The sequence below is a fragment of the Mobula hypostoma genome, chromosome 8 (assembly GCF_963921235.1).
Source record: "Mobula hypostoma chromosome 8, sMobHyp1.1, whole genome shotgun sequence".
In the NCBI taxonomy this organism is placed as follows: domain Eukaryota; kingdom Metazoa; phylum Chordata; class Chondrichthyes; order Myliobatiformes; family Myliobatidae; genus Mobula; species Mobula hypostoma.
Window position 1 is genome coordinate 100588681 of NC_086104.1, and position 25099 is coordinate 100613779.

Genomic DNA, 25099 nt, shown 5'->3' on the forward strand with positions numbered 1-25099 from the left:
AGTTCAGAAGGAATGACTCATTGGGTATGATCGGCTGTTCCAAACTTGGCAACTACTTTTAAAGGACTAATTGCTCCATTGTGACCTGATTGTTCATCCCAGCAGCTCTGTGTCTTATCGGTGCTGACGTGTTCACTCTTTGGCTGTCCTTTGGTTTCTCTTCCTCTGGTCATTCTTGGTATTTCCTCTCGAACACTCAGTTCGTAAAGTCCTTTATTCTACTCCAGCCTACCTTGCTTGACGTAGATTGGGAGACCGCTATGTCCGCTACAAAAAGCAGGATCTCCCAGTGGCCACCCATTTCAAGTTTACTTCCCATTCCCATTCCAACATCTCAATCCAAGGCCTCTTCTACTGCTGTTCTTTTTTTGTCAAATCTTTTTATTACTATTCAAAAAAATAACAGGAGTACATTGAAGTAACAACACTTACAATGTCTCAAGGAAAAAAACACGATCTTAAAGATTAAAAAATTTTGTGATAATAAAAAAAACCTACTTAGCAGAAAAAGTGGGGGAAAAACCCATTAGGTGTACAACCCTGGAGCCATGCGTCATACAAAAAACTTCTAAAAATAAATATCAAACCGCCAACAAGAAAGAAAAATATACCAAAAAATTTACAATTAGATCATGGAGAAAATCTATTAACTAGCTCAAATGATAATAACGAGCAAATATGCCCCATCTTTTCTCAAAATCAAATAAAGGTTCAAAGGTTGGACTTCTAATTTTCTCCAAACTAAGACATAGCATCACTTGAGAGAACCATTGTGACAAAGTGGGAGCCGACTTATCCTTCCACTTCAACAAAATGGCCCTCCTAGCTATCGACGTAACATGTTGGTCAGACACAGAAATACCATGGTTACTTTGAGGAATTATTCCGAAAAGCACAGTTAATTTCTTAGGTTGTAGATTAATTTTAAGTGCTTTAGAAATTGTCGAAAAAACTGACTTCCAGAACTGTTTCGGTATAGAACAAGACCAAAACATATGTGTCAGTGTAGCTATCTCAGTTTTACATCTATCACAATAACTATCAACATTAGGAAATATTTTAGAGAGTCTCTCCTTTGTCAAATAGTAACGATGTACAATTTTAAATTGAATCAGTGAATGACTAGCACAGATCAAAGAAGAGTTAACCAGCTTCAGAATCCTTGTCCAATCCTCTGTCATAAAAGTCAAATTGAGTTCCTTTTCTCAATCCTGTTTAATCTTAAATAAGGGAAGCTTATCCCATTGTATCTTCTACTGCTGTGATGAGACCACACTCAGGTTGGAGGAACAACACCTTACATTCCATCTGAGTAGCCTCCAACCTGATGGCATGAACATCGATTTCTTGAACTTCTGTTAATTGCCCCCTCCTTCACCATTTCCCCCATTCCTGCTACCCTCTCTCACCTTATCTCCTTACCTGCCCATCACCTCCCTCTGGTGCTCCTCCCCCTTCTCTTTCTTCCATGGCCTTCTGTCCTCTTCTATCAGATTCCCCCTTCTCCAGCCCTTTATCTCTTTCACCAATTGACTTCCCAGCTCTTTACTTCTCCCCTCCCCCAGTTTCACCTATCACCTACCTTTTACTATTTCCTCCCCTCCCCCACCTTCTTTATCTGACTTCTCCCCTTCCTTTCCTGTCCCGATGAAGGATCTTGGCCCAAAACGTGGACTGGGTACACCTTTGCATTGATGTTGGTTAGCCTGCCAAGTTTCTCCAGCATTTTGAGTGTGTTGCTTGGATTTCCAGCATCTGTAGGTTTTCTCGTGTTTGCCCAATCCCTGTTACTTCCCCCCTACAAACCAGAAAAATCTGCAAAAAGGAGTGGCTACCGCCCAGTCCATCACAGGTAAAGCCCTCCCCACCATTGAGCACATTCATAAGCAGCCCTATCACAGGAAAGGAGAATCCTTCATCTGAGACCCCCACCATCCCTTCTCACTGCTACCATCAGGAAGGAGGTACAGGAGCCTCAGGACCCACACCACCAGGTTCAGGAACAGTTATCACCCCTCAACCATCAGGCTCCTGAACCAGAGGGGATAATTTCACTCAGCTTCAACAGTGAACTGTTCCCACAACCTATGGACTCACTTTTAAGGAGTCTACAACTCATCTTCTCAATACTTATTGCTTATTTATTTATTTTGTTTATTTTTTTTTGTATTTGCACTCTGTTGTCTTTTTCACACTGGTTGTCTGTCCTTGCTGTGTGCAGTTTTTCATTGATTCCATTGTCTTTCTTTGTATTTACTGTCAATGCCCACAAGAAAATGAATCTCAGGGTAGAATATGGTGACATATATGTACTGTGATAATAACTTTACTTTGAATTTGAACATTTTTTCACAGACTGAAATCAGTATCTCACCACACCCACTCTTTCAGATCATAGCTATATCCATCTCTGTCACACTGCAATCTTCGTGTCCTCACACAATGACTCCATTGTCCACTTCCACTGAGCCTACCACTCTAGCTGATTGTTCTTCACTTCACTGTGTCAGTTCACCTGGAGTCCACGTCCATAGATCCCTCAAGTTGACAGGCTGGTTGAGAAGGTGTTGTGGTGTGCTGGGCTTCATCCGTGGGGAGATTGAGTTCCAGAGCCACATGATCATGTTGCAGCTTCGTAAAAGCCTGGTCAGACCACACTTGGAATATCGTGTTCAGTTCTGGTCACCTCATTACAGGATGCTTTAGAGAGGGTTTAGAGGTTTACTGCCTGCACTAGAGAACATCTCTTTTGAGGACAGGACGAGGGCTTTTCTCTTTGGACCAAAGGAGGGTGAGAGGTGACGATAGACCATACAAGATGATAACAGGCACAGATAGAATGGACACCCAGCACCTTTTTCCCAGGGGAGAAGTGGCTAATACAAGGGAGAATAACACTAAGGTGTTTTGAGGAAAGTATAGGGGGAATATTAGAGGCAGGCTTTTTTACACAGAGAGTGGTTATTACACAGAACACACTGCCAGGGGTACTGGTAGAGGCAGATACATTTGGGACATTTATAAGGCACATGGATGAAAGGAAAATGGAGGGCTATGTGGGAGGGGAAGGTTAGATTGATCGTAGAGTAGGTAAGGGTTGGCACAACAATGTGGGCCGAAGGGCCTGTACTGTTTGATATCGTCTGTTTAGCCGGATGGTAGTGAATCTGGAAGTCATTGCCATGCGTGGCTGTGGAGGTCAAGTCATTGGGTATATGTAAAGCAGAGCTTGATAGGTTCTTGATTAGTAAGGGCGTCAAAGGTTATGGGGAGAAGGTGGGAGAATGGGGTTTGAGAGGGATAGTAAATCAGCCGTGATGGAATGGTGGAGCAGGTTCAATGGGCTGAGTGGCCTAGTTCTGCACTGATGATCTTGTGGCTTTCTGACGAACGTTGATGCAGGTGAGCTGTTGAATTACTCCCTGAGGTGTGGCAGGGGTGCGTATTGCAGTCCTGTGTGTACTGATCTTGCTAACGTTCTGATTTTCTCTCTGCAGCACTGGGGACTGCTGATCAGCTCTCTACTAAACACTTTCATGTCACTGGCCTGTGCTGCTGGGCTGATTCTGGCCATCGTACTGACAGTGTCCCAAGGAGGCAGGAACCTGATCTCCGGCTGCAACTCCACCATGGTGCCAGCTGTTTCCGCCAAGTCAATGACAATCGACAACTGCCCCTTTGATACAACCCGCATCTACGTAAGTAATTGATCGTTGCACGGTGCTATGGAATATGAAGATAGGAAAATGGTGTTTGACCCTCCAAGTCTGCTCCTACAACAGCCATTGACTAACTACAGCACAAAGGCAGGTTCTTTGGCCCATCTCATCTGTGCTGAACTGTTATTCTGCCTAGTCCCACTGACCTGCTCCTGCATCACAGCCCTCTATATCTATCCTATCCATGTGCGTATCCAGAATTCTCTTAAACGTTGCAAGCAAACCCACGTCTACCACTTCTGCTGTCAGCTCGTCCCACACAAGTACCCCACCCTCTGACTGAAGAAGTTCCCCTTAAGCATTTCACCTTTCACCCTTAACTTTCAATCGTATGGATATCTTTCCCTTAGTAGGTGACCAGAACTGCACACGATACTCCAAACTATTCCTCACCAATACCATACACAAACTCAACATAAAATGCCAAATCCTGTACTCAGTACTCTGATTTATGAAGGCCAATGTTCCAAAAGTTCTCTTTATGACCTTAACTACCAGTGACACTGCTTTAAAGGAATTATAAATCTGTGTTGCTGGACCCCTCTGTTCTACCACACTCCTCAGTGCCCTACCATTCGCTGTGTGAGTCCTACCCTAGATGTCCTCACAAAGAATAGTGCCTCACGCTTGTCTGCATTAAATTCCACCTGCCATTTTCCAGACTGGTCCAGATCCTATCGCAAACCTTGATAGCTTTCATCACTGTCCACTGCACCTCAGATCTTGGTGTCAGCCACGTATTTGCTGATCCAGTTTACTACAGGACTGTAGTTTTCAATGACTCTATGACAGCTGCTATGTCTTGTGTTTTGTTTGATCTAACAGTTCTCCCTCTCTGTCCATTTCCAGGATACCACTCTGGCATTATGGATCCCATCAATGGTGCTGGCCACAGTGGAGGGTATCCTCTCTGCCCGTTGCGTCGTTGTGGCAATGATTCTTCGTGGGATTAGCCCCTGTGGGCAGAACGACATGGTGGACCGGGTGAGTTGCGTATTGGGCGCTAAGGAAGCGTGTGATGTCTTTACATTCTCCCCCTTCTACACCATGCCTATGCTGTAGGCATTCCTCATAAGGCGGGAGGAGAGAGATCTGATATTTAACTCATTGGCAACAAAACAAAAGAACTGGTCATTGACTTCAGGAAGTGGGGGGCAGTGCAAATGCTCTTGACCACATCAATGGTGTTGAGGTTGAGAGCTTCAGGTTGATGGGAGTTACTCTTTTTTTTAATTTCTCTCTCTCTCTCTCTCTCTCTCTATCTATCTATCTATCTCTCTCTCTCTATCTCTCTCTCTTTCTCTCTCTTTCTCTCTATCTCTGTCTCTCTATCTCTGTCTCTCTATCTCTGTCTCTCTATCTCTATCTCTCTCTCTCTGTATCTCTCTATCTCTATCTCTCTCTCTCTCTCTATCTCTCTATATCTCTCTCTCTCTCTTTCTGTATCTCGTGCTCTCTCTCTCTCTCTGTATCTCTCAATCTCTCTCTCTCTCTCTCTCTCTGTACCTCTCAATCTCTCTCTCTCTCTCTCTCTGTCTCTCTATCTCTGTCTCTCTCTGTCTCTCTATCTCTCTCTCTCTCTCTCTCTCTCTCTCTCTCTCTCTCTCTCTCTCTCTCTCTCTCTCTCTCTCTCCCCCCCCCCCCCATCACATCACATCACGTTTAGGGCAGCAGTAAAGATCCTGCATCTCTGGCGGTGTTCAGTGCTTCTTTCACTACTGTCAGTCACACAAGTCCCGGATGGAGACTTGGGAATACCGTCACACTCGGATGTAGAAGGATTCTTCACTGCAGTTTCCGTGACAATTTGGTTTCACCAGTCAGGGTTGTTAACTGTGAGCTGAACCCCCGAACCTGGAGGACCAGTGGACCACTCTTAGTCTGGCCTGTATGCTTTGACCTGTTTGGCATGGGTGACCCTACCAACACCAAAGCATCAAGCCATGACTCCAGACAACATAGCTCTCTGAGTCATTGAGGCACACAGGCCTACAAACCATGACAATGTTGTGGTCCTCTTGGAGGGTTGATAGGAGGGAACATTAATAGCCTATCCTTCTCCAACCATATGGACCCTGTGGCCAAGAAAGCTCACCAGCTTCCTCAGGGTCAAAGAAATTTGTCATGTTCCCTTTGACCTTCAGCAGTTTTTTATTGATGCGCAGTGGCTTGATGTGGCAACTGCACTGCTCGAAGTGACAAGAAACTGCAAGAGAATTGTGGACACAGCTCAGCACATCACAAAAACCAGATTCCCTTCTACACTTTTTGCTGTCTTGGTAAAGCAGTCAGCATAATCGAAGACCCTCCCACCCTGTACAATCTGTCCTCTTCCTCCACCCCTCCTATTGCGCATAAGATAGTGTAGGTTTCTGCAAAGAAGATAAAGTGATGTTTAACAAAAGCCATAACAGATTTTATTGAACTCCAAAACCTACACAACGAAAGCGTGCTAAAAACCCCTATCGTAATAACATCATCATGTCAGACCAGATCCTTAAAACAAAATTCCAACTCAATATTGGTGGCTGTGAATTATGCACATTTCTCCCAGTTATGTTACCCTACTCAGACCCACCCAGAATTCACTAAGACCGGCATTGTGGGCCTGTCTGGAGCTCAGATGAGCCGCCTGGCCTGGGTCCTGTTCTGTGGGTGGAGGAACCGCAGGTGCCTCTGGCTCGGCTGGAAGGGCTTTGACACGTTCATGGTCATGTTGTAATGCCAGGGGCATGGCAGCGGAATATTCCAAATCTTGGTGGGCCAGTTTAGGGTGATCTACAAACATACATTCAGGTTTAACCCTCTTATCGATGATGAAAGTCTTTTCTCCATGATCCAAAATGTAGAATGGGCCATCGTAAGGGGCCTGAGGGGATGTTGTTGTGTGTCATGGTGGATGAAAACAAATGAAGCAGAATATGGTCAACGGGTACGCCAAGATGGGAGATGAGTAGGCAAAAAGGAATTGAACTGAATTTACTGAGGAGGGTGGAACACTGTTGACCTGGCAGTCGTGGTATCAGGAATGAAATCATCTAACACTTGTAATGGCTGTCCATATACCAACTCAGCTGCGGACGTCTGCAGGTCCTCTTTTGGAGCTGTTCTGAGCCCTCCAGCAGCCTTTAAGGAATGGTGAAACCACTCACGTAGGCTTTTGGACTGTGGGTGATACACTGTGGTGTAATGTAGCCTAACGCTGAGATTCTGGGCCATCGCAGCCCAGAGGTCTGAAATGAATTGGGGACCACGGTCAGAGAAAACAACAGAGAGGGTGCCAAACCAAGCAACCCAGGTGCTGATGAAAGCCCGAGCCACGTCTGGTGCCATCGTCGATACGAGAGGGAAGACCTCTGGCCATCTGGTGGTATGGTCCACCATGGTAAGGAGGTGCGTGAAACCACGAGAGAGGGGAAGAGGGCCAACAAGTTCCACATTGACGTGGTCAGACTGTAACTCAGGCACCTTCAAAGGTGCCACTGGTGCCTGAACATGATGGTTAATTGTTGCCTCCTGGCACTCCACACAGCCTGCAGTCCGATCTCGCACGTCCTTTCTAAGGCCATGCCACACAAATTTTAGTGCAACCAGTTTCTGTGAGGCCTTCTGGGCCAGATGCGAGAGGCCACCTATGCGGTTGAAAACAGTCTGTCTCCATTTTACGGGCACAATGGGACGAGGGCATCCGCTTGAGACATCGCACGGGAGAGAAACCCCAGCTTCCCCGAACTTCATGTCAGCCAACTGCAGGCCTGTGACTGCTGTTTGGTAAACCTGGATATCTGGGTCAGTAACTTGGTGGCTACCATGCCGTCATAGTCAACCCCTATGTGTATGGGCTCAGTGGCTGGCCGTGAGAGGCAATCAGCCAAGGCTTTATATTTTTCCCCATTGATACGTTATACTTCAGTTGTGAACTCAGATATGTAGGCTAGATGGTGTTGCTGCTTTGCAGACCAAGGGCCTGATACCTTGGCCATCGCGTGCATGATGGGTTAGTGGTGAACAAAGGCTGTGAAATGGCGACCATCTGGAAGAAACGGAAGGTGGCAGACAGCCAGATAAAGACTGAGAAGCTCATCGTCAAATGTGCAGTACTTCCTTTTGGGGGATAGAGTTGCCGGCTGAAGAAGGCTAGTGGCTGCCACATGCCTCCGACCGACTGTTCATGCGCAGCCACGACACCACGTGAGGCGTCAGTAGTATTGGCTATGGGTACGTTGGGGAGTGGGAGCGCCAAGAGGAAAGAGCTCGTTTGGTTTCATCAAAGACCCTAGTCACGTCCACTGACCAGTCAAGCACTTGATCGGGGTGTTGCTTTTAAGCGCACTGCACAGGGGAGCATAAGTTCAGCAGCTCGCGGAATGAAGCAGTGATAAAAATTCACCTTATGTAAAAACTCCTGTAGTTTTTTAGTAGTGGGAAATCCATAATAGCCACTACTTTTTATGGGAGGGGTTTCACACCTTCTGTCAATGGTTGACAACCCAAGCTGGCATTTGGCAGGGTTAATAATCAACCAGTGTTGGCTTAAGCACTGGAAAGGTGTGCGGAGATGAGATACGTGTTCAGATTTGGATGCACTGGCAACAAGTATGTCATCAGGTAAACAAAAAGAAAATCTAAATCTTTTAATACAGAGCCAATCAACTTTGGGAAAAATTTGACTTTCTGTCTAAATGTGTTGGAAAGTCTTGGATGTGTGGGACTGGGTAACAATGAGGGGTGGTGGCCTCGTTATGGTGTCTGTAATCACCACATGGGTGGCAACCACCGTCAGATTTAGGGACCATATGGAGGGGCGAAGTCTGTGGGTGTACTGGAAATCTGCATCGAGCAGAGGTCTAGCCACTTTAGCCAGGATGAAGTTCCATGTGTAGCGTCGCCCACTGAAGCAGAGAATTTCCCGTCATGTCCTGTGTCTGGATCCTGCTGCCATTGGTGGACTCCGGTGAGATTTTGTCACTCTTTGCCTTCTCATCAAGAGGCGATGCTGGCAGCACACTCACTTGGGCACCCGTGTCACACTGGAAATGTCGCCCTGAAAGGGTGTCAGTGATGAACAGTCGGTGACCTGCCACAGACCTCTGATGCCCTGATGTGCCGGCACTGTCAAAGCTTCAAGGTGGTTGGCACTGCCTAGACTTTGTACCAAAGCAAGTGTGGTAAAACCACAGGCCTGGCATCGTCCGCTTTGTAGCCGCATGTGTCATTATGTTGGGGGCCTTGCTGACTGGGCTATTGAGGTAGAGAAAGGAGGAGGAATGATGCATCACTGCCTAGTTGACTGTAGACTATCAGCCATTTTACAAGCTCCCTATAGTCCTTCTCAGGGACATTAGCAAGGGATATGTGAACTTGACCAGGCATTTGTTGCATGAAGAGTTCTTTAAAAATAAAGCAAGGACCGTGATTTCCCAGGAGAGACAGCATGTGGTTCATTAGCTCTGAGGGCTTTCCATCACTGAGGCTGAGCAAGGAGAGCAACTGTTTGGCGTGCTCAGATGCCGAAAGTCCAAAAGTCTGTAAAAGGTGAGTTTCAGCGATCGGTATTTATCGTGTTCAGGCGGGTGTTCGAGTATACTCACTACTCTTACAGCCGTGGGGTTACTGAGCGACGTTACCGTATTTGGTGTTGTCGGCGGTGATTTCTCACAGCGTGAATTGGGCTTCCCCTTGTACAAATCAAGTGACGGCATTTTGCTCCCAAAACTCCAGCAGTTTCAAAGTGACTGGGTTGGCAGACATGTTCAATAACTCCAGAATCATCCTTCAAAATGGCGGCATCCATCATGAGGGACCGTTATCATCCAGGACAAGCCCTCTTCTTATTTCTACCATCAAGAAGGAAGCTCAGAAGCCTGAAGACACGCTCTCAATGTTTTAGGAACAGTTCCTTCCCCTCCACCAAAAGATTTCTGAATGGAGCTCACTTTTCCTCTTTCACTATTTCATTTTGCAATCTGGAGTATTTTTTTCAATGTCTTGCACTGTACTGACATAAAACAACAAATTTCAAGTCATATGTCAATAAACGTGGTTCTGATTCTGGTTCTGACAGATTGAGGAAGAAGATCCAGCAAAAGGGAAGAAATACAGAGAATTGGAAACTTACAAACTCATCAGTGAAAGCAGGGAAATTCATCTGTAGAAGCATTGGGTAAGTGGTGGCCCCTCCGCAGCACGATTCATTGAAGTTTTTTCACTATCTGACCAATATTGCAAAATTGACCTTTACGTTTCTTTTCCTCATCCCGAATTAATCCAAAATTGGGGGATTGGGTATATAAAGGAGTTAAATTTGTAGATCAACTAGATTCTAGTGTCTACAATCTCCTATGTCAGCAGTGGCTATTTAATTTCTGTTTTTAGCTCAGAGTGTTCTGCAGGATTCTAGTGCCAAACAATAAAATTTACAAGGCTGTTGCTGGGATTTTCAAGCGACCTCTGCAAAGCAAGTGGCTATACCTGCCAGTAGAAAAGATACCAATAAAATTATAGGAGTACAAGGATGTTGCAGGGACTTGAGAACCTGAGTTAGAAGAAAAGGGTTTAATAAGTTAGGATTTTGTTTCCTGGAGCGCAGGAGAATAAGGGAAGATCTTAAAGGATTGTACAAAATTATGAGGCATACAGATAAGGTGAATGCTTGCAGGATTTTTCTGCTGAGATTGGGTGAGACTAGAACCAGAGGTCATGTGTTTAGGGTGAAAGGTAACATGTTTAAGGGGAACATGAGGGGGAACTTAGAGGGTGGTTGAGAGTATGGAACGAGCTGCCAGTGGAAGTGGTGAATATCAGTTCAATTGTTACATTTAAGCTAAGTTTTATAGGATGTGGATGGGAGGGGTTTGGTGAGATGTGGTCCCAATGCAAGCAGATGGCACTGGCAGAAGATCAGGTTGCCCTGGACTAGATGGGCTGAAGGGACTTTCAGTGTTGTAGTGCTTCATGACTCTATCAACTAATTTGTACTTTATTTTAAATGAAAGTGACTCTGGGTTTGATTTCACTGTTTAAATGTGCACAGGTAAAAAAAAATGTTGCTGTTCTGAACAAGGATTGTGCTGTGTGTTTAATATTTGAGCACTATTGTAAATATATTGTTTTATTAAGTATTCCTGTTTAAGTAATTCACTACAGGCTATATATGAAAGTACATGAATTGCATTCGTCATGACGCTGCCTAGTAATACGTGTATGCCTCACTTAAATTAAAACAGCACATTAAACTCACATTTTGGACTTCTGCGACTTTCTTTTAATTAGTTTAATGTTACAAAACATAACAGTGGCAATGAGATATTTTTAAAATTAACCTGAGACGATTACCTACTTCTTGAAGTGCAGCAAGAGATTCAAGAAAAAACACAGTGCAGTGAGGAACAGTTAAGTAAAAAAACAGAGTAGCACTCATAGAGACAGTCGAGTTTTTTTTAAAAAAGCAGAAAGCAGAAGAATTCACAGGTTCATAAACAGTGAGTACCGGCTGAAAATAATCATGAATAAAAGAGCAGAAATCGCTGGCTACATCAGAAAGATTAACGAGTTTGATTACAAAACGGATAACTGGCTCATGTATACTGAGCAAATTGAGCAGTAATTTAAAGCAAATTAAATAGCCAGTGACAAGCGGATGCCAATTTTGCTGAGTGCATTGGATTTAAAGGCATACAGTTTGCTTCAAAGTTTAACTACTTAAACCAAACCAGCTGAAATGAGCTTAGCTAGTATCATGAAAGTAATGCAGAAATATTTAAAACCAAAACTTCTGTTGATTGCAGAACACTTTGGTTTTAAGAGGGGAATCAAAAGTTAGGGGGAGTCCATTTCAGTGCACATGGCTGAATTGAAGAGATTGAGCATTGTCAGTTCATTAATGGGCTTAATAGTGCATTGAGAGATCATTTAGTTTGTGGAACTGAAGCACAGCTTACATTTAAAAGAGCAGTTGAAATCGCTGTTTCAATGGAAACTGCAGTTGAGATGCAGTCAGGAATGAAAGTGACCATGAAAAAAATTACAGCAACTAAACCGAAACCAGCCTGGCCAAATAAATTGTGTTACCACTGTGGCAGGGGGTCACATACGCCAGACCAATGCAGGCTTAAAGGCGAAACTTGATTTAAAAAAAAAGCAACAAAGTAGTGCATATGTAAAGAGCATGTCATACAGACAAAAATAAATGGACTGCACAGGGAAGAGAAAAAATTAAAAAGTCAAGTTGCAGTTTCAAAAACAGCACTACTCTGCATACTGTTGATGAACAATCTGATAATGATGAGACCAACACAGGACTGCAAGGTCTTGAGATTTAAAATGTGAAAATAGTAATAGACAAGCAATATGGCTGACACTGGGAAGTGAATGACAAATTAATTAAAAAAAGCTTTTTTCAGCTATTCCACAAAATGAGTTTGAACAACATTCCAAAGATACTAAACTGAAACCTGCAGATATCCAACTGAGAACTTATACCAGATAAAAGATGATTCCCATGGGAATGACATTCGTAACAGTGAAATACAACAACCAACAAGCCACACTGGGCTTGTATATAGTCAAAAACAGAAGGGCAAGTAATAAGGCGCCATGATTGGCTGAGACAACTACAGCTTGATTGGCGATCCATCCACCACTTGCATGCCAAATCCCCTGCAAGAGAGTCAAAATACTCAACAGGTCAGGCATCATCTGCAGGGACTGAAGCAAAGTTAATGTCTTTACATCAGAACCTATCTTTAATGAAAGAACATAAAATATTGGAGCATTACTATGGTGATTGGCCCCTCAAACCTCCTGCATGATTCATCTAGATTGTGGGTGGTAAATGTCATGAACATTTGGGACCCAAATATGGATTCTGGTCACTAATCACCAGCTGCCAAAGACCCTCTTTGTTCTACATGTTGCTTGCTGTCCAACAACCAATCTTTGGCAGATGTCAGTCTGTTCCCCCAATTCTGTTTGCTCCAACCTTTTTGCCCAGCTTCCCATGAGGAATCTTACCCAAAGCCTTCAGAAAATCCAAATATGCCACATCTATTGGTTCACTCTTTATTGGTTCTATTAATCACATCCACAAAGTACTTGGGGGAAAAAGTAGGGTAGTCAATGCTTCGGCTGTGTGGGAGGGAAGGGTTAGATTGATCTTAAAGTAGGTTAAAAGGTCAGTACAATATTGTGAGCTGAAATGCTCCATGTTCTAAGTTCAAAAATGATTTTCCTTGCTAAATCTGCTAAATATTATTATTGTTTTCATAATCTACTGTCGGTACAAGCTGGTAACTCCCTGGTTTTCATCCCTCCCTTTTTATAAAAGATAGCTGGATCGCATTTTCTACCCTTCTGATTCTGGTCAATTCCAGAATCTTTGGAATTCTGGAAGACGACAACAAGAGCATTTGCTTTCTCTGTGACCATCTCTTCCAAAGCACTACGATGTACGTTATTGCTGCAACTCGCCAAGTGCCGGTCAGTCCCAATGAAGGGTCTTGACCAGACATCAACTGTTCATTTCCCTCCAAAGATGTTGCCTGACCCACTGAGTTCCTTTGGTGCTTTGTTTCCAGCTCCAGATTCCAGCAACTCTGCCTCAATGTAGACTGGTATTAGCACTGGTTCATTATTGCCACATGTATTAGTTCCCTGGCATTTATTGGCATTTATTCCTACCAATTTCTCTTTTTCCCACATTGCTCATCCCAGCTTAGGGGGTTAACACTCACTAACCTGAAAACATGTTAACTGTCTTTCTCTCTCCACAGATACTGCCTGACTCACTGGGAATTTCCACCTTTCAATTTTCTCTTCAGACTTCGAGCAACATTTCATGTTTGTACAGTTTGTGTGAGATAGTTGATGTTGACAGTTCTTGGGTATTTTTAAGGGGAAGGGGATTGTCAGAGTTTTTAATAATGTATTCTTTAAAAAGCCTTTGGTTCCCTATTTCTCTTTTTAAATGTGTTTTTGAAGAAAATCTACGGGTGAGACATTCTGAGTGGTTGTTGTCCAAGCAATCGGATATCGGTTTTGCAGTATTAAGTCATCACCTGCTGTCATGATGAAGCCTATGGATACCTGTTTATGCTGATGTTAGTTCCATGGAGATGCTCCTCGATGAATTGCCCTTGTAATTTGGTTGCCATTCTTATAGGATCTATTCTCCTTTCCCCATCCATGTTTGTTCCACCTCCCTCTCCCCAGCTTTCTCGGGCTCCCCTGCCCCGTCTCAGTTTGCATGTAGAAACAGGTTTGGTGGTGATCCTGTTGTGGCCTTTCTGTTTCAGATTCAAATTTATTTATGTATCACGTGTGCGTGCAGCGAAGTGCGTTATTTGCGTTAACAACCAACACAACCTGAGGGCGTCTAGTTGGTCACCACACATTCTGGTGCGCACATAGCATGTCCACAGTGTTCGACAGAACAACACAGAGCACAACAGCAGCAAAGCAAGCCCCTTTCTTCCCACTCACATAAACCGACAGGCCCCCTACTCCCAGGACCTTCTCACTGTAACGTTATAAACACGTGAGATTCTGCAGAGGCTGGAAATCCTGAGCAACACACACAAAGTGCTGGAGGAACTCAGTGGGCCAGGCAGCGTCTGAGCAGTCGACGTTTCCGGCCGAAATCTCGGCCTGAAGCGTTGACTGTTCCCCTCCGTGCTTACTGTTGAGTTGGGCAAGTGATGACAAAGCTCTAGCACTTTTGACACAAACAACGCATTTCGCTGTGCGTTTCGATATGCACGTGATAAATAAAACGGAACCTGTATTTTTCAGCTTCGGGGTTTCAGGCGGACCGAGCTCCAAAACTCTCGGTGCTGAGTTAAGGTAGCAAAAGCTTCATCCATTTGTTCTGCGGTTCTACCAACGGGATTGGGATTTAGTCTTCACTGGGAGAATTAGCAGGATGGGGGGACCTTTTGTAACTGTACAAGGGTTTTGGGGAGACTAAACCTGGAGTACTTGGGTAGCTGGAGGAACTCAATGGGTCAGGCAGCATCTATGGAGGCAGAATAGACATTAGACATTTTGGGTTGAGATCCTTCATCTGGACTGAAAAAGTAGAGGGGGGAGATAGCCGGTATAAAAGGGTGGAGTGAAGGGGCTGGCAGGTGCTGCATGGGTCCAGGTGGTGGGTGGTGGTGATAGGCTGATGGAGAGGGCTCTCTATTTTGGTCTCTTTACCTTGAAGTCATTGTGGTTGTAAGTTTACTGGGTTGCTTCCTGGGCTGATGGGGGTTGTGTTCTAAAGGAAGGATAAGCCTGTGATTGTTCCTTTAAGAGCAGCTGGCGAGTCAGCACAGTGGAGCTCCGGGCTTACTTGGCAAGGGAGTAGTTGAGAAGTGGTCGAGCAGGTTCCTGGGTTTGGTGCATGCTGACTTGGCTGATCTCAGAGCAGTGCCTTGGGATAGGGAGGGGAAGGCGTAGCAGTCCCAGTGGGTGTCATGGTGACAGACTATGTTAGCAATAAAGTACTCCTTCAGCTCAGCCTTGGGACCAAGAGATGAAGTGATTCCAGAGGTGATGCCAAATTCATGAGCTTCATTTGACTTTATATGAAACCATGTAGGAATTTTATGAAGCAGGTGCAGATATTAAATGTTAGCACTGTTCATTTTTGTTGTGGATGTACAGTTAATTCATCGTGTTAAATGTCATTGTTTCAAATAAAGATTGCTAATGGATATTCTGTGCAATTTCAAGTTTTGCTTGGTTTGATTTTAGATTTTAAGCCAAGATTGAATTAGCTCTTTTTCTAAATTAGACTGGCAGTTGCTTTTGATGTGATGTGGGTGACAATGGTGAAGCAAGGACTCAGCTCCAAACCTGAGGTACTTTTGAGCTAACTGCTTCTCTTGGTTGGGAGTTATTACTGTGGGTCTGAAGCTGCTTCAACCAGACAAAGAATCAGAATTAGGTTTATTATCACCGAGGCCTGTTGTCTGGGAGTTCAGTGGCCCATTGTCGGCAAGTTCGAGTCCGAGTCTGCTGGAGGCTGGAGACAGCCTGTGCTGGGGTTGGGGGACTCTTTATTTGCATGGGTGGGAGGGAGGAACGAGGCTCGATTCGCTGGTGTTGCTCTGTTGCTTGTGATCTCTGTTCTCCTGCCGAGCATTGTGGGCATGCTCTACTGGTGCTGGAATGAGTGGCAACACTTGCGGGCCGCCCCGATTATAGCCTTGGTTGCTGACGCAAAGGACATACTTCAGTGTGCATGCGATAAATAAATCTGAATCTTGCATCCGACATACGTCGTGAAATTCGTTGTTTTGTGGCAGAGGAGGAGAAGATATTCCTAGAACGTTTGAGTGAGCATCTTCAGGCTCTTGTATCTCCTCCTTGATGGTAGTAATGAGAAGACGGCGTGTCCTGGGTGATGGGAGACGTTAATGATGGATGCCACCTTCTTGAGACAATACCTTTCAAAGATATCCTCAATGCTGGGACAACTTGTGCCCAGTGGAGCTGACTGAATCTACAACCCTCTGCAGCTTTTTTCAATCCTATACATTGGAGCCTTCGCACCAGACGGTATTGCAACCAATCAGAATGCTCTCTGCAGTACAACTGTAGAAATTTACCAGAGTCTTTCGTGACTTACTAAATCTCAAACTTCTAATGAAATAAAGCCCTTGGCGTGCCTTCTTCGTAACTGCATGAATAGAGCTTAGGTCCATATAGATCTTCAAAGGTGTTGACCCCCAGGAACTTGGAATTTGCTCATCATTTCTACTGCTAACCCTTCGATGAGGACTGGTGTGTGTTCTCTTGACGTCCCCTTCGCAAAATCCACAATAAATTCCTTGATCTTTCTTACACTGAGTGCGATTTACCTCCCTAACAAGTCATTGGGTGTATTTAAGGTAGAGATTGATGGTTCTTGATTGGTGAGAGTGTTCTGGATTAATGGGAGAAGGTGGAAGAATGGGGATAAACAAAAATCAGCCATGATTGAATGCAGTCAATGGGCTGAATGGCCTGACTCTGCTCCTGTAACTTGTGGTTTTATAGTCTTTTTTCCTTTTCTGAAAAGAAGCATTTATGATTTCAAGAGGATGTTGTAGTTCCTGGCATAACCACCAGATGGTAGAGAGGTCACTAAAACAATTCTGGTGCACATTGTAATTGTATCCGGTTACAGAAATCTATCTTACTGAAATCTGACTATGGAAATTATTCTGTAAATTTTAAAATATTTTTTCAGGATAGCAATAATGATTAGTGGTATTGATTAATGAGTTTCAAGAGTGTACGTTCCAGTGTACAGGAGCGAGATATATCAGCTGGTAGAGTGGAGTCGCAGCAACAAACTTGCACTCAAGGTCAGTAAGACCATAGAACTGATTGTGGACTTCAGGAAGGGCAAGATGAGGGAACACACACCAATCCTCATATAAAGGGATCAGAAGTGGAAGGGAGTGAGCAATTTCAAGTTCCTGGGTGCCAACATCTCTGAGGATCTATCCTGGGCCCAACATATCGATGCAGCTACAAAGAAGGCACATATTTCATCTGGAGTTTGAGGAGATTTGGTATGTCACCGAAAACACTTGCAAACTTCTACAGGATGTACCGTGGAGAGCATTCTAACAGTGGGAAGAGACTACTGCACAGGATTGCAGTAAACTCCAGAGATTTGTAAACTTAAGTCAGCTCCATCATGGGCACTAGCCTCCGCAGTGTCCAGGACACCTTTAAGGAGTCCTGTATACACAAAACAAGTCATCCAAAAGGGGAGCAAAAGAGAAACTGTATATATTTCTTATCATAATTTATAAATTTTTAATGTATTGCACTGTACTGCTGTCGCAAACAAAAAAAAAGTCATGACGTGTGCCGATGATATTAAACCTGATTTTTGATTCCCTGCATGTTTGTGTATCTGTTTACATAACAGGAAATAAAATATGATATGGATAGTTTTACAAAATGGATAGGTCTGGCTTGTGGACAGTTCTCAGGAAATAACCCTTTTCTAACCTTCTCGTTGCCTCAAGAAAGCAGCCTCCATAATCAAAGACCCACCTACCCCAGACATTCCCTCTTCTCACCCTCTCCCACTGGGCAGAAGGTACAAAAGCCCGAAAGTACATGCCCCCAGGCTCAAGGACAGCATCTAATCCACGGTTTTAATATAAGGTGGAGGCGTGACCCCACAATCTACCTCGTTATGACCTTAAACCTTATTGTTTACTTGCACTGCACTTTTCCGTAACTGTAGCACTTACTTCTGCATTCTGTTATTGTTTGTCCTTACTCTGCACTGTGTCGTGATGTGGTCTGTATAAGCAGTGTGCGAGACAAGCTTTTCACTGCATCGTGGTACAGGTGACAATAACAAACCAACACCAGTACCCTAAACTAATCCTGGGGCATCTGTGCATTGTCTTTGCTGCCCTCCAAAGATAAGTTCCACCATATGGAAGTACAACTTATCTTTTCAGTCAAAAAGTTTTGGATTTGAAAATTAAAAGATTTTTGGTGAGTGTGGAATTCCTTCTCAAATTTGTCGATCTCTGCCTTTTGCCTGATGATGTTTCTGAAAAGTTCTCTGGATTAGTTAGTTTAGTTTATTGTCATATTACCCAGGGCCAAATGAAATTTCTTGCTCACATGAAGCTGACAGAATGAAGAGTTTACATGGTAAGAATATAAGGATGAGCGGAAAACAGAATGGTGCAAAGTAGAGGAGGGAAAGCTGAGGTCATTCATAATGGAGTCATAGAAAAGCACAGCACAGAAACAGGCTTTTTGGCCCATCTAGTCCATGCCAAACCCATCGACTTGAACTTGGACCGTAGCTCTCCATATCCCTACCATCCATGTACCCATCTCAACTTCTAAATGTTGAACTTGAGCTCACATGGACCACTTGTGATGGCAACTCATTCCACACTCTCACGACCCTCTGAATGAAGTTTTCCCTCAAGTTCCTCTTAAACGTTTCACCTTTCACCTTTAACCCATGATCGCTGGTTGTGGAAAAAGCCTGCTTGCATTTACCCTATCATAATTTTGTATACCTCTATCAAATCTCCTCTCAATCTTCTATGTTCTAAAGAATACAGTCCTAGCCTATTCAATCTTATAACTCAGGTCCTCCAGACCCAGCAACATCCTTGTAAATTTTCTCTGTATCTTTTCAACCTTGTGCCTTTTTTTCCTGTAGTTAGGTAACCGAAACTGCCCACGATTCTCCAAATTAGGCCTCACCAACATCTTGTACAACTTCAACATAACTTCCCAACGCCTGTACTGACTACTTTAACTTATGAAGGCCAAAGTGCCAAAAGCTTTCTTTATGACCCTATCTACCTGGGACACCACTTTCAATGAATTATACACCTGTATTTCCAGATGGCTTTGCTCTACCAGACTCCTCAGTGCCCGACCATTCACTCTGTAAGACCTACCCTGGTTGGATCTACTGAAGTGCAAAACCTTACATTTGGCTGCATTGAATTCAATCTGCCATTTTCCAACTGATGCAGATCCCTCTGCAAGCCACGATGGCCTTCCTCGCTGCCCACTACACCCCCAGTCTGGGTGTCATCCGCAAATGGGCAGCAACAGGAAGAATCTGTAGAGAGTAGTGGACTCTGCAGTTTATATAGAACATAGAATAGTACAGCACAGTACAGGCCCTTCGGCCCACAATGTTGTACCGACCCTCAAACCCTGCCTCCCGTATAAGCCCCCACCTTAGATTCCTCCATATACCTGTCTAGTAGTCTCTTAAACTTAACTAGTGTATCTGCCTCCACCACTGACTCAGGCAGTGCATTCCACACACCAACCAGTCTCTGAGTAAAAAACCTTCCTCTTATATCCCCCTTGAACTTCCCACCCCTTACCTTAAAGCCATGTCCTCTTGTATTGAGCAGTGGTGCCCTGGGGAAGAGATGCTGGCTATCCACTCTATCTATTCCTCTTATTATCTTGTACACCTCTATCATGTCTCCTCTCATCCTCCTTCTCTCCAAAGAGTAAAGCCCTAGCTCCCTTAATCTCTGATCATAATGCATACTTTCTAAACCAGACAGCATCCTGGTAAATCTCCTCTGTACCCTTTCCAATGCTTCCACATCTTTCCTATAGTGAGGTGACCAGAACTGAACACAATACTCCAAGTGTGGCCTAACCAGAGTTTTATAGAACTGCATCATTACATCGCGACTCTTAAACTCTATCCCTCGACTTATGAAAGCTAACACTCCATAAGCTTTCTTAATTACCTTATCCACCTGTGAGGCAACTTTCAGGGATCTGTGGACATGTACCCCGAGATCCCTCTGCTCCTCCACACTACCAAGTATCCTGCCATTTACTTTGTACTCTGCCTTGGAGTTTGTCCTTCCAAAGTGTACCACCTCACACTTCTCCGGGTTGAACTCCATCTGCCACTTCTCAGCCCACTTCTGCATCCTATCAATGTCTCTCTGCAATCTTTGACAATCCTCTACACTATCTACAACACCACCAACCTTTGTGTCGTCTGCAAACTTGCTAACCCAACCTTTCACCCCCACATCCAGGTCGTTAATAAAAATCACGAGAAGTAGAGGTCCCAGAACAGATTGAGTAGTCATTCAACAGAAGGTCGAGGCTTATCCAGATGTGAAACTGGGATGTGTTGCTGCTCAAATGACAGACAACTAATGGAATGCTTGTGTGGGTGAAAGCATTGGGAAGTAAATGGTCGACTGTGAGGTCTTTGTTTTGGCAGTCAGGGAGTTCAACAGATAAGAAGCAGTCCTTTTGTCCCTCGCATCACTGCTGATCACCAATGAACAGGCAGAATACATAAAGATGGATGTTCTTTACACTACTTGGATTTTCAGAAGTCCATTGACAAGATGCCACACATGAGGCTGCTTAACAAGATAAGAGCCCACGGTATTGCAGGGAAGATACCAGACAACTGACTGACTAGCAGGAGGCAAAGAGTGGGGCTAAAGGGAGCGTTATGAGCAGTTTGGGACCCTTGTTTAAGAAAAGATGTGCTGGTATTGGAGAAGGTTCAGAGCACGATCACAAGAATGATCCCAGGAATGAAAGGATTAACATATGAGGAGTGTTTGATGGCTCTGGACCTGTATGCAGTGGAGTTTAGAAGATTGAGTGGGGGAACTTTATTGAAACCTATTGAATATTGGAAGGTCCAGATGGAGTGGATGTGGAGAGGATGCTTCCTATAGTGGGAGAGTCCAGAACCAGAATGCACAGCCTCAGAATAGAGGGACGTCCATTTAGAAAAGAAATGAGGAAGAATTTCTTTAGCCAGAGAGTGGTAAATCTGTGGAATTCGTCGCCCCAGGCAACATGGAGGCCAAGTCATTGGGTATATCTAAGGCAGTGGTTGACAGATTCTTGATTAGTCAGAGGCATGAAGGGATATGGGGTGAAGGCAGGAGACTGGGGCTGAGAGGGAAATGGATCTATCGTGATGAAATGGTGGAGCAGAGTCGGTGGGCCAAATGGTCTAATTCTGCTCCTATACCTTACAACTCAGATTCCTAGGACACATCATGCGGAAAGATGAACTAGAAAAACTTATACTCTCTGGAAAGATTGAGGGGAGCAAACCTACAGGAAGACCTCGGCTTATGTACATCAAAAGCATAGCCAGGTGGCTACACTTCGAGGAAATGAAAGTCATCCAAGAAACGAAGGATAGATCTATATGGAAAACCATGGTCACCAAAGTCCACATTGGATATGGTACCGAGACAGACAGACATACCTTGTGGTCTTAAAAATTATCTGATTTTCTGACATTCTGCTTGTAGCCCCCTATCCTGGTGATTCAAGAATTTGCATGTTAGAATGCCTACATGTCCTCTTGTACAGTGTTCCAGTTTTAAATAGCATCTGAGCAAAGTCTTCCTCTATATCTCAAAATGCGGGAGGAACTCAGCAGGCCAGGCAGCATGTATGGAAAAGAGTGGAGTGTCCATGTTTCAGGCTGAGACCCTTCATTGACCCTGAGCTCCTCCAGCATTTTGTGTGTGTTGCTTGGATTTCCAGCATCTGCAGATTATCGCTTTTCCCTGTATCTTGAGCCTTCTGTCTTCTGGTTATCTGCACTTTTGTTGAGGAATGTTTTGTTGCTATTTACCCTGTCGGTGCCTGCTTCCCGGCCCAAGCCCAGGCCACGCTGGTGAATAGCAGGGAAGCAGATCTTATATACAGATAAAGGAAAATAAAAATTGTTAATTTACAGGGTAAGTGGACAAAGTGAGGGATGAGATTTATTCTGCTAGATGCTTGTACTAAGTGAATGGGCCGAATAACCACTTTCGTGTTTGCAAGTCTATGATTCACATCCTGAAAACCTTGCTTAAAGAAAATCTCCCACAATTTTTTTTCCCATTTTAAACGTCGTCAACCTCCAATACACGTCGCCCAATAAATGCCAAGGCAATTCTAATCTCCGGAAATTACCGAACGGTGTCGCCCCAGAGCTTCATATCCTCCGGAAATAGCCGATCCCGGACTCCCCTCCGGAAACTGCCGATCCTGGACTCCCCTCCGGAAATAGCCGATCCCGGACCCCCCCCTCCGGAAACTGCCGATCCCGGGACTCTCCCCGGAAACAAGCTGATCCCGCGTTTTCCGCTCGGAAACGTCGATTCCCCGCGTCCCCTCCGGAAACAGCCGATCGCACTTCTCCGCTCCGGAAACGGCCGATAGGTACCGCGCAACCCCTCCGGAGACAGCCGATTCCACACCTCCGCTCCGGAAACAGCCGAAGCCTTCGGTCCTCCGGAGATAGCCGAAGTCTTTAGCCCGTCCCCTCCAGCCGCCCCTCCTCCTCTCTCCTCTGCCTCCAAAAGTGTCTCCGGCCGCTACCGCCGGCCTACGGTTCGCCGCTGTCATGGCGAAGGGTCACAGCTTAAAACTCACGCAACGGAACAGGTGAAACGGAGGAGAGGAGGGAAAAGTGAATTCGTAGAAGAAAATAAAATCACCTCAGGAGATAAAAGTTGGGAGTTTCTGGTGAAGAGCCGGAGTGTGCTGCCGCGACGACGTTTAAATCATTGCTGGCCCACTTTCTGTACAGTTTTCTATTTTATTTTAAATTCAGTGTGGTTGCTTTGAAAAGAAGGGCTGAAGGCAAAGTTCTGTCTGGAGTGGGAGCTGTGAGCTTCATATCGTGCCAGCGACATGTCCGAGTCCAACGTGAAGGTGGCGGTGAGGATTCGCCCCATGAACAGGAGAGGTAGATGTTCCACGTTATCATCATCGAAAATCGTTTGCCCCACTTTATAGCCTCCTCTTGGGTTTGATTTATTCACGTTAGTAGGAGGAAGAGCGAGGCTTAAGCTTATAAGAGTGTCCTTCACCACACAAAGTTTGCCCTCTCCTGATGAGTCCGCGTATAATTAAAATATTAAATGACTTTAAGTAATCTTCATAAATATTGCATTTGTTCTTGAATGTAGCTTAAAAAGACAATTGCGTTGCTGATTTTCTTAAATATGAGAAACGAAGCACTAAAATTCCTGCCTCGAATCACAAAGTCACACTTGAATGTAGATAAGTCTGAAATTGCAGTAAGTTGACTAGTTTCTGACGTATCAATTTATTGTGGGGGGGCAGGGCTTTGTTTTAAAAGTTTGGGTGGAGGAAGAAAAAATCGAGGAAAGGCTGAGTCAGTTCATGAATAGAAGGTGTTTCTGTTGATCACCTGTTGACTGGATTCTGGCTATTAAACTTGAGGGGTTTGTGTCGTTTGATTTCTGCTCTTTCGTAGTGTTGAAATTATGGAATTGAAACAGTTGTTTTTCAATGGTTAGTAGTAATATGAGCCAGAAGTCCATGTTGGTTTCAGGATCTGCTTTCTTGTATCTGGAAGATTTTCATACTTGGCTTCGATCATCCCTGGTTTTGTGTTTGTTTTCTGTTTAATTTTTAACAATGCGTAAAAGAAACAGGATTTCTTCCTGATAGCAACAGATTTTTCCTTCTGAATGGGAAAACTATACAGTTCCTCAGCTGACTAGGTTGCTTTTGTGCTTTGACCAGAGATTTCCTGCTTAAGCTTTTGTCTCTTTTAATTAAAAATTGTAAGAAGGCACTGTGTGTCACAGGCCAAAAATCCAACAGAAATTCTCCTTTATGTGAGGGGTGCCAGTAGTCAAAAGCCAAATTCCAAAGGAGTGAATTTTGAATCAAAATATATTTCCACCTGTACTCCTTGTACAGAAACAAAAATTAGTATTTATATAGTGCTTTAATGAAATCCTTCAAGATATTTGCAGGAGTGACACTTGACAGCAAGAGCTGTGGTCCTTGCCTGTTTTAAAGGCCTTTAGACTTCTGCCTTATTGCTCATTCTAAAGCCTACACAGCATCACTTTCACTTTGAGTATACAACAGAAGCCTTGATTTTTTTTAAAAAAACAAGCTATCCCAATGTACTAAAGCAGGTTATGGAACCATACCAGAATATGTTGTTTTGTAGCAGCAATACATAAAATATACTAAAGATTACTATAAGAATATATATACAAAAACAAATAGTGTAAAAACATTAAAATAGTGGAGCTGCGTTTATGGGTTCATGGACCATTAAGAAACCTGATTGAGGAGTGACAGAAGCTGTTCCTAAATCACTGAGTATGCACCCTCAGGCTCCTGTACATTCTCCCTGATGGTAGTAATGAGAAGAGAATGTGTCTTGGGTGATGGGGGTCCTTAAGGTTGGATGGCACCGCCTTGAGGCTTCACTTTTCGATGATGGGGAGGCTCAGTTTACAAACTTTGCAGCTTTCCTGATCCTGTGCATAGAGTTATAGAATACTACAGTATGGAAACAGGCCCTTCAGCCCATCTAGTCCATGACAAACTATTGATCTACCTAGTCCCACCGACCTGCCCTCAGACCAACCAAAGACCGAATTTGTCTTAAATGTTGAAGTCAACCCCACGTCCATCACTTCCATTGGCAGCTCGTTCTACACTCTCACCACTCTTGAGTGAAGAAGGTCCCCTGCATACATTTCACCTTTCACCTTTAACCCATGATCCCTAGTTTTAGTCTCACCCAACCTCAGTGGAAAAAGCCTGCTTTCATTTACCCTATCTATACCCCTCATAATTTTGTATAGCTCTATCAAATCTTCCCTCAATCTTCTTTGTTCTTGGGAATAAAGTCCTAACCTCTTAAACCTTCCCCTATAACTCAGGTTCTCAAGTCCTGGCAACTTCCTTGTAAATTTTCTCTGCCTTCTTTCAATCTTAATTACATCTTCCCTGTAGGTAGGTGAGCAGAACTGTATATAATACTTCAAAGTGGGCCTCATCAACATCTTCCATAGTTTCAACATAATGTCCCAATTCCTGTATTCAGTACATTGATTTAT

At 44.2% G+C, this 25099-nt stretch overlaps 2 protein-coding genes across 2 annotated transcripts in view; both read left to right on the plus strand.

Moving 5' to 3' along the window:
• Positions 1 to 17600, plus strand: part of LOC134350788 (keratinocyte-associated protein 3) — a 45473-nt gene extending 27873 nt beyond the window's left edge. Inside the window, exons 4-7 of the mRNA XM_063056477.1 lie at positions 3498 to 3698; positions 4569 to 4703; positions 9784 to 9882; positions 13490 to 17600. Of these exons, the coding sequence (XP_062912547.1) occupies positions 3498 to 3698; positions 4569 to 4703; positions 9784 to 9873 (426 nt within the window). The 3' untranslated portion in view covers positions 9874 to 9882; positions 13490 to 17600. The remainder of the gene's footprint in view (positions 1 to 3497; positions 3699 to 4568; positions 4704 to 9783; positions 9883 to 13489) is intronic.
• A 4934-nt stretch (positions 17601 to 22534) lies between these two features.
• The window catches only part of LOC134350789 (kinesin-like protein KIF13B), a 285072-nt gene continuing 282507 nt past the window's right edge, over positions 22535 to 25099 (plus strand). The window contains exon 1 of the mRNA XM_063056478.1: positions 22535 to 22953. Coding sequence (XP_062912548.1) covers positions 22899 to 22953 — 55 coding nt within the window. The 5' untranslated portion in view covers positions 22535 to 22898. The remainder of the gene's footprint in view (positions 22954 to 25099) is intronic.